This window comes from Mustela erminea, chromosome 2 (assembly GCF_009829155.1).
Source record: "Mustela erminea isolate mMusErm1 chromosome 2, mMusErm1.Pri, whole genome shotgun sequence".
NCBI lineage: Eukaryota > Metazoa > Chordata > Mammalia > Carnivora > Mustelidae > Mustela > Mustela erminea.
In genome coordinates this window covers 52833705-52844043 of record NC_045615.1, presented here as the reverse complement: position 1 = coordinate 52844043, position 10339 = coordinate 52833705, and the positions used below count along the sequence as shown (strand labels likewise).

The 10339-nt window shown below is 39.5% G+C and overlaps 1 protein-coding gene across 3 annotated transcripts in view; it reads right to left on the bottom strand.

The window, feature by feature from the left end:
• Positions 1-1081: 1081 nt before the first annotated feature.
• The window catches only part of GRID2 (glutamate ionotropic receptor delta type subunit 2), a 1491890-nt gene continuing 1482632 nt past the window's right edge, over positions 1082-10339 (bottom strand). The window contains exon 16 of one of the 3 annotated variants that reach the window (XM_032332901.1): positions 1082-4030. In XM_032332901.1, coding sequence (XP_032188792.1) covers positions 3872-4030 — 159 coding nt within the window. In that variant the 3' untranslated portion in view covers positions 1082-3871. The remainder of the gene's footprint in view (positions 4031-10339) is intronic. The other 2 variants (XM_032332902.1, XM_032332903.1) reach the window with 2 other exon arrangements.

Below are 10339 nucleotides of genomic sequence, written 5' to 3'. Positions count from 1 at the left end.
ATTCTTTTCTACCCTGTCTGTCTGTCTGTCTTTCTCTTGGCAGTTTCTGTGTCCTGATGAGGCAGTGGGAGAGTTGATCACCTGTGACTTTTGAGAGAGAGGTACAATTTGCAGATTAAGGTTAAGCTATGTGTTGCTATCAGACATCCCTTTGTCTACCCTTGCCTGGTGTTTCACTGTAATTGTTTCCATTTCATTCACTTACATGTAATCTATGTTAGAACGTTCTTTCCCTCTTGCAAAGTCTTGGCTATGCAAGGGCAGGCAAACTGTTAATTAAACTTGTAATCAACAAAGAAGGAATTGGAATTCCACCAGGGAAATTATTTATTGAGTTATTATTTATTTTTTAATTGATAAAATCAATTATCAAAGACTTATGAAAAAAAAAAATCTCTGAAAAAGAAAATTGTATCAACCAAGACAGCAAAAGCTATGTCTGTTGGTAAGGAAAGCATTCTATTTTGGGCTGGTTCTGTAAGTGACATCAGCGATACTGAGGGTTTTGCTTCTGAAAAACTAGGCTATAATATTGGGTCTCACAGGAAAAGCTGCTGTAAGACAGACAACATGTGGCCGAGGTGCCTCCTTCTCCTGCCCAGCTGTATTCGTCCCGATACATACTCCAACATCTTAATCTGCTTCCCAATTTGGATCTGTCTATTCTTCTTTCTCAACTACCATGACCTGGAGATCATCTTATTTCATATGCTTGGTCTGTCATTTCAGCAACAGCTTTTCTTCTTGGCTTGGGCCTCTCGTTGCTGGGTCCTTTGGCTCAGTGCCTCTGACCTTGGGTGGCTGGTGTTCTGAGTCTCTCTGGCTCCCTTCCCACAACAAGTCGTGATTGTAAACTCTAAGACACTGTTTTAATTTTTTTTTAAATTAAAATATTGAAAATGAAAATTTAATATTATAGAAAAGATTTGGGAACTTCTCAGCTCACTGAGTTGGTATATTAGATCAGCTGTTCTGACATACAGCAAAGAGGATATTGTGAATTATTATATCATTATATCTAAAAACATTTTGAAAACTGATATAAACATTGAATCAACATTTTTGTTTTCCTTTTGTTTCCTCTTTCCTTTTTCCAGAAAACTGAAGACTGGATTATGACTGAACTTATATATTTTAGGCTTATGAGCTTACTCCAGAGTTTGTGGGATGCCAGTCCTGTCTGATCTTTGGGTACATAATCATCATTCTCTTCACTCAGGAGATCTATTACAGAAACTTCATGCTATTTCTGGAGGTACATTCTAATATGTTCTTAGTGTTGGAGCAAGTGGTATATTTGAAGTAGAAGGCAAAAATCAATTTTTTTCCTTAAAGGATTTCTGGGTATCAATGGCTCTATAGGTACTCTATTTAAACTGCAACCCAGGACTGAAATATAGTCAGCATTCCAACTTGGGTTAGACTGTTCCAGTGAGACTGAACTCAAATTAGATTAGGCAGCCCAGAATCCATGTTGACTTACCAGAAGTAGGAGGTCAGGTTAGGGCTTGGCTATGGGGCTCGCATAGGAAACTGTGTAGGATTCCTCACTAGGGTGTGTGTGTGTGTGTGTGTGTGTGTGTGTGTGTGTGTGTGTGTATGAGGAACATATAAGACTTGCAAGCCCCTGAGTACCTCTTAGCACATGTCTGTTAGATGGGGAACAGACAAGTCAAAATCAGAAAGCCAAGAGCCAGGTTGGCTTGAGGGAAAAACTGTGCTTAGAGAAAAAATGTGTCACCAAATCTTTGCTTTAAATGAATGCCTAGGACTTTCTCTCGCCAGCCCAACTAGAGTAGGTCAGGTAGTAAGGATGGCTTGTATTTTGTTTAATTGAGTCAGTGTCTCCTTTTACCAAGTCTTCTCGCTCTATCTTGGGAGGTATGTTCCCCACTGGACTGGCTGGTGATTCCTTTGGCAGCTAGAGCCCATGTGATTCCCTGAATTATTGTTGTCTGGTTAGTTCACTGGGGCCAAGAGTAGGTTCTCTACAATAGGTTCTGGGGAAAGCCTTCCACGAAGAGGGCTGACTGGTGGCTGGCTCCAGTGAAGTGGTAAGAGTGGAATGTCTATACGGCTGTAGGGCCCTGGCTTTGGTCCTATGGCTTCTCTACTTGCCATCTTGTGAGGTATCAGAATTCTCATACTGAAACCAGATATCCAGGAGGGCCTGTACTTCATCTTCTTTGTGTCATTCACTTGCCTGGGGGGCTGGTGTCATAGTACATCCTTCCGGTAAGTTGTAGTATTGTATTTGGTAGGGGGAAGGAAGAACCCATGAGAAATGGGGTGATCAAAAATAACAAAGTTTGCAAAGTGCTTTCATATACATTTTCACTTGATTCTCACAACAACCCTGTGAGGTAGGTCTAGTTTATAATGTTTTTATTCTCATTTTGCAAAGAAAGACACCAAAGACCAAAGAGTTTACGTGATTTGCCTGCAGTCATAATAAGTGCCAGGACCCAAACTTGAAGCCACATTTTCCAGATTTACAGACTGATTCCACCTATGAGCAGCTACAATCTGATGGCTAGCAGTTTGATGACATGATGGGAAGGCGCTTAGTAAGTGAGCATCTACCTTGTTTAAAAGTCAGGTGGTTTAGAAATAATACATTAGTAACCAGAATCCATAGGATCGCCACTTGCAGGGGGTCCCTTGGGGACACCGCTTGTTGGCTTGAATCTTGTGGGTTGCTTTGGCATATTAGAAGATCATCTGTGAGTCAGCCTGGGCAACTAGGAGCTCCTTGGGTGGTCAAAAAACAGATGAGGGAATTCTCATGGCCATCATTACAATGCTCTAGCACTCACCATGCTGTTTAGTTGTCTGACATCCTCACTGGAATATACACTTCTTAGGGGCAAGCACTATGACTCACCCATTGTCGTAGTCTCAGAATTTAATACAGTGCTGGGCACATGATAGGTCCTCAATAAAAACTGGTCAAATTCAAGAGGGATTGGGATGTTCTATGGGGTGCTTCCACGTTTTACTTGTAAGAGAGTGATTTGCACGGAAGAGGTATTATAGATGAATAGGGAACTGGGTATAGGGAATACTCAGTTATTTTGGTGGTGGGGAGTGTACACAGGCACTGCTGTTCCAGAGCATAATCTCATGATCCAAGGTCTTTATCTACAATGACAAATCTACTAGATGTGGATTCAAATGGGAGGCTCTACAATAGCCAGGGATCCATGCCAAATGCAGATATCTGATGGCCACTGGGGGTGAAGGCAATGTCCCTCGCATAGAGAAAAGTGGATCATTTGGGCAAATGTGAAGACAACGTTTTAGTACTATGGAGAGAGCTCTGTGAGAAAATTCCCCAAAGACGATTCATCCCAATCACCAGTTTTTCAGTAGGGTTGGAAGAGGCCTGTGTCTTTTTCTGCTTCAATGCTGCCAAGGCACATCCTCCTTAGTCCTCCATGTCTTCCTGAACACTTGGCCATCAGAAGTCCCAAGACCCACAGCTGAGACTGGAGTGTGTCTGAAACAGGCAGAAGCTGGAGGACAAAGCTGCTATGGTACAGACTTGGACCTCAGCGTGAGTGCTCCTGGCCAGGACACATAGGCAAGAAGTCCACTGCATAGAAGCACCCCTCCAAGGCTAATGGGCTGGCTTGGGTGAGACCCATCACCTTTGGTTGAAAATGGCAGTCCTGTTGTTGCTCTTCTCTAAGTGGATTACAACAAAGATTTTTGGGTGTCACGATCTGGTGAGTTTGACTTCCTTGAACTGAATAAGAATTTTTAACACAGAATATAGTACATCAGCTCACCAGTTTTGGGTATTCAGGAACTACTGGGTCCTGAAGTCAGTAGGTGGGAAAGAGATCAGTAGCTGTGGTGCTGGCTGAGGTTACGGATCATCCAGAGGACCTCCCAGTTGTGATGATTGGTGCAGGCCATGAGTGGATGCCTGGCTTCTCCAGGTATTGGAGCCAAGTTTCAAACATGGCCTCAATGGCCAAGGATTCCTTCTTTCAGATGTTGTAGTTTCATTCTGCAGGGACGGAGCCTGTGGGAAAATAAAGCATAAGGTCACGTCAAGGCTGATTGCAGACAAGACTTGGCTTTCCATGATTCTACCACTACTTACACGGCATTGGCTCCACTTTAAAAGTCCATTGAAAACAAAGGGGCATGATTACAGCCATTGCAAACCTCCCATGTTGGGCTTTGTGGGTTTTCTGGACTCCAGGAAGCCATCAGAAAGCAGGGACTACTAACTGCTGGTTCACTAGAACTTGTTTAAAGGAGGACCTTGGGATTCAGCCAGGTCTGGTTTAGGACCATGGTGGGTTACACTGGATGAGGCCTTCGATAGCTGCACCTGAGGACAACATCAGTATCACCTTCACACCGAGCCCAAGTTGGTGTGGACATAAAATTACAAGGAATATCCTGCAACCTGTTTCTTTAGATCTGGGCTTTTAGTTATTAGTTGAGACCACACAGAAGCTGTTACAACTAATAATGATCATTCTATAAGTCCTACTAAAGTCAGAATCACTAACTGGGATTGATATTGTTATGTACATTTGAACCTACCTTTTTATTTATTTACTTACTTATTTTTTAAAGATTTTATTTATTTATTTGACAGACAGAGATCATAAGTAGGCAGAGAGGCAGGCAGAGAGAGAGAGGGGGAAGAAGGCTCCCTGCTGAGCAGAGATCCCAATGTGGGACTCGATCCCAGGACCCTGAGATCATGACCTGAGTGGAAGGTAGAGGCTTTAACCCACCGAGCCACCCAGGGGCCCCTGAACCTACCTATTTAAATACGCATTCTTTCTTTTAAAAAGTTGAAGTATAGTTAACACACAATGTTACATTAGTGAAAGCGTACCCCATGGTGATTCAACAACCTTAGACATCCTGTGATGCTCACCACAAGTGTAACTGCCATCTGTCACCACACAACACTCACAATACCATTGACTATATTCCCCATGTTGTACCTTCCATTTTCATGACTTAGTCATTCTCTAATGGGAGGCCTGTACCTCCCACTCCCTTTCACCATTTGCCCATCCCTCCATGCTCCCTCCCCTCCGGCAACCATCAGTTTCTTCTCTGTCTTTATGGGTCTGGTCCCATTTTGTGTTTGTTTTGTTTTTAGACTCCACATAGGAACAAAATCATATAGTATTTGCCTTCCTCTATCTGACGTATTTCACTTAGTATAATACCCTCCAGGTCCATCTGTTGTTGCCAATGGCAGTATATTTTTTCCTGTGGCTAATAATCCATTGTATGTATATCTATATATTTATGTTATACCCTCTATATCCATTCATCTATCAATGATTAAATATGTGCTCTTAAATAAGGAACTTTGAAACCTAAGGTGTAGATCTCATAATTCAGCCATTAAATAAGGAATCATAAAAATTTACATTGATAACAGGAGCCTTGAACGTAGGCACAAATCATGATTTTGCCTTGGCCATCTTTCTGAAGGTATTAGTGTAATTCTTGGCTCTATGTCTTTGTTAGGAAGACATAGTTTCAAAGTTTTATGTTTATCAAAATCTTCGCTTAACATTATCGAACTTAAAGAAACCTAAGGATTTTTAATAGTATTAGTGAATACTAACACTTACCAGTTAATTAAATTAAATAACCAATTATTTAAGTTATACAAATGGTTTGACTGGGCTAAAAATAGAAATCAGCTCCATAGAGTTCACACAACATCAAAATTCCTCAAAGTGAACTCTGTGAACACTAATTCCAAGAAGTGGGTTTTGTCATTAGTGGATTTGGGAAACACTGCTTAATATTTACTGTTCTTGAAGCCTTTAATTATATAAGTTATAAAGCTCTAGGAAGTCTTATTTAACTTATTTAACTATTTTTTAACTCAGTAATGCCCTAATACTTTAATATGAGTTGAATTTTTGAGTAATATTTATTAGCATTGCATAGAACTAATGCTACATAGCATAAGTTTTAGGAAATGTGGACTAGAGAAAAAGCAAAAAAAATAGTCATTTAAAAATACACATTTTAGGGCGCCTGGGTGGCTCAGTGGGTTAAAGCCTCTGCCTTCCACTTGGGTCATGATCTCAGGGTCCTGGGATCGAGCCCCGCATCAGGCTCTCTGCTCAGCAGGAAGCCTGCTTCCCCCCACTCTCTGCCTACTTGTGATCTCTGTCTGTCAAATAAATAAATAAAAATCTTTAAAAAAATAAAAAATACACATTTTCCCCACAAAAATAAATATATTAACCAATTATTAGTTATTTATTACTATAGTTGCCTTATTACTTTATTACTATAGTTGTCTTAGAATTAAGTTAGATTCTTTGGGAAACAAGAAATGCACTGGTATATGACATGAATTCTGCCCTTAATAGCTGGTATCTCAGGGAAATGTCATATACAAAACAGTATCCAACACCTGAATATTCCATATAATCAACCACTAAGTTAAATAATACAGACTTAGAGTATCTCCAGAGAAAAGATCAAGTACTGGAATAATGAAGGAAGAAAGGATGAGGAGGTAGGACTGGTTTTGTGGGGATGGCTCGAATTCTGATAGGTTGAGAGCATTTTTAATTAAGGGCAAAAACACAAGCAAGATTCCTAGAAGCAAGAAATAGTGTAGCAAATAATACTTTGTTATTTTGTGATCATTTCATTCTAAGACATCTTGAGACCTTCCCACCTAAAGACAAAACCTTACAGTGAAGTTTTCTTTTCTTTGTCCTATACTTCTTTACTGGTGTATTACAATGAGTTGTTTAATTGTCTAGTGTCTGTGATAGTCTCATTGATGGCAGGGAGAAAATTATATTTATTTTTATATCCTTGGAAACTTATCTTTGCATCCCTAGCATCTGGTCCCTGGTAGGCTCTCAAGAAATATTTGTTGAGGGGCGCCTGGGTGGCTCAGTGGGTTAAAGCCTCTGCCTTTGGCTCAGGTCATGATCTCAGGGTCCTGGGATAGAGCCCTGCATTGGGCTCTCTGCTCAGCAGGGGGCCTGCTTCCTCCTCTCTCTCTGCCTTCCTCTTTGCCTACTTGTGATCTCTGTCTCTCAAATAAATAAATAAAATCTTAAAAAAAAAAAAGAAATATTTTTTGACTGTGTGAAGGTATCATTGATAAGAACTATATGGCAGAAAATTGTCTATAGCAAACTGATTCTTCCATTAGGGAATAATGAGTAGATGGAGCAGAATCCGAATGTGTAGACTCTTGAAGGCAGAGGAGTAGCAAAGAGGAAATCAATGAAAACTTTTAAAAGCCGTAGACAGAACTGCTGAAAGCATTACTTACGAAAACTCAAACTGGCAGTGACATATATGTTGGAATGAATTAAAAATGGATTAGGGGATCCACTGAAATTATTATTAAAGCAGTCTAGTTATGAGGAGATAACGATCTAGAACCAAGCACTAAGAATGTATGGGGAAAAGGCACAAATGCCGAGTGAATGACTCTCTGGAGTTGGCTGATGTGAAGAATCAAGAAGCATGAATCCACAATTATTTTGTAAGTGTAATAACAATTAAAATTTATTGAATCACAGTTACAGTTTGCATCAGTCACCTTGATTTAATTTCTAATTCAATCTCATTTATTCTCCACAACAATTGTATCAGATAAGAAATATTATCATCTCTATTGTACTGATAGGGAAATAGTTTAGAGAAGTTTAGAAATTTGTTCAAAGGCACACTGCTAGCAAGTAGCAGCCCCACCTCAGAGCCTATGCCCCTAGTCCCTGCCACCTCTGGAGTCAGGACAAATATTCTTTAGACAGATAGAAACATCAGTAGAATACAAGAGACTGCTTTTGGGTATCTGAATTTTATATATCACTGGAAAGACTCACATTGTATCTTGGAGAGCTTGGAGATTGCTTTAATAAATGATCAGTCCTTTAAATGGTCTGTTAATGTACCACTTAAAATGCAGTCCCATCAGTAAGGTAGAAGAGGCTTTCCCCCTGAGAGGACAGAGTGCCGTAGGAAGCCAGTCAATGCCCTCTGAGGGCACAGCCAAGACAGTGCCGGGGAGCTGTTACCCAAGGCAAGTTGCTGCCTGCTAAGAACACCATGACCTGGGGGTCAAGACTGACTGACCTTCAGCCTTGTAAAGCCTGCAGTTAGAGTGAATTATTTGACCCACAGAATTCAGAGGGCCACGTAAAAGCTGTGATGTGCTTTTCTTCTTTTTATCTTTGACCAGCTCACTGAGGCTCTAGGGGTTGTTCAGCCTGGAAACATCACACACGACCTCTGGGCTTTGGCTGTGATGTGGTTGTTGTGTTTTATGTTGTTTTTGTTTTTAAGCTTTAGGCAAGTCTTCTGTCTGCTTTGTCCATTGTTGCATTTACACTCTGTGGTGGTTTACATGCTAGTCTCAAAGCAAAAAAAAAAGTGTAACCACATAAAACCATATAGTGAATTTGGGTGATACATTTAAAAAGGGGCTGGTTTTGAAGGCTGAAAAAAACTGGGACCAGAACTAAAACATTCAGAATTATAACTTATGTTTTTTTAATTAATTTATTTATTTTTATTACTTCTGTTTCTCTCTCTTGTTCTCTCTCCGAATAGACTTTCTGGATAATTCACTGTAGAAATAAGACTGAGATCCCATAACTTTATTTTGTTATTACTGAGGTATTAGAGTTGAACATGATTGCTTCAGCTTTTCATGTTTAAAAATTTAAAGCATTTTATTTGCTTAAGAAAATGAAAGAAAGCTGAAACTGAGAAAGAGTCTGTAAATGAGTTTGTAAGATCACCTTAGTTAAGGACATACATAATTCTGCTGTGTATAAATAGGGATTTGGGGGCACAGGATTTTACCTTTTCCTTACAGACTGCCGGATAACTGAAACCCTTTGTTCAAACAAGGCCAGCAGAGCAATGCTTGGCACAGTTCGCTAAGCAAACCTGACACACTCACCTAAATGCACTTACGTCCTTTTGCAAAAATCCTTTAAAAATATTTTTAGTTTTTGTATTGAATACCAAAGCAACATGTGAGAATTACGATGATGACTAATCTGTTGTCTTGAGACATAAAAATAATGCAGACACAGTAAAGTAGAAATTAGGAAGCCTCAGGTAAGCAACAAATTAAAATACGTATGATAATACTGGTACGTCCACACTACAACTCAGTTGATCTGTGTTAGGAAATCAATACCAGCACATTGGATTATAGCTTCCTATGCATGGGAAACAATCTTGAATCTACTATTTATAATGGTCATTCTTGATAACAAAAACTTGTGCTGAAGTTTTAAATGTGCCTCTTATGTAATGTTTTTAAATCTTTCTAGTAAGAAAAGTCTTTTTGATAGTACTTTCTCTCTCTCCCCCCTATCTCTCTCTCTTTTTTTTGCAGGTTCGTCTCTTCCCATTCACTAATAATTTACTTACTGTCAAGACACCAAAATTTAAAGGCCATTTTCCATTACATAACTATAGTGTAAGCAAACCTGATGTTACACTTTCTAGCTCCAGAAAATTTGTGCAGACATTTGAGAATGTGATCCCACTGGGATAGTAAAATTTGTCTGAAGGGTTTTATCAACTGGCATATACTTTTAAACAACATAGAGAGTCCGAATTTGGGGTCATTAATTTTAAAGATGAAATTAGCATTGACTCAGAAAAGATTTGTTTATTTTTCAGTTTTTCTGACCATTTATATTTTAATTATGTTTTTTATTTATCATATGGAATGTATCTGGTTGCAGAGATTTTGACCATGAGCTCTGGCCCTGAAAACTAAACATTTAAAAAACACTGCAAGTAGAAATGGAAAATCTCACATGCTTTATGATACCAAGCACAGAAAGCACAATATTAATACTGCAGTGAAAGATGTTAAAGCAATGCACAATTAGGAAATTTTGATATTAACACTATGCATTCATTAAATGCAAAACCAGGCTAAACGTATTTCCTTAGGGCTTTGATGATCTGTGTTTTTAAACGTTGTCTTTTCAGTTCCTGTGAGGTAACAGTGATACCTCATGAAATCTGTTCCTTTTTATGTACAAGACACACACACACACACACACACACACACACACACACACAGACACATTCATTCACACATAGAGTCAAAGTCAATGGCAGTGGGTGGTTTGTGTCAGGGCAGTTTTGACGCCCCTCTCCCAGAACAAGATAAATGTAAGTGATGAAGAGCTCCTGGGGTTGGTTGAACTCATTTTGTATTCAACACTCTGCCTGGCCCCTTTCTCTTCTCTTTCTCCCTCTCTTTGTATGTTCAAGCCTACTTGAGTTTCTTTTTTCTTTTGTAGAACTTGGTTCTTTTGATGTGTTTCAG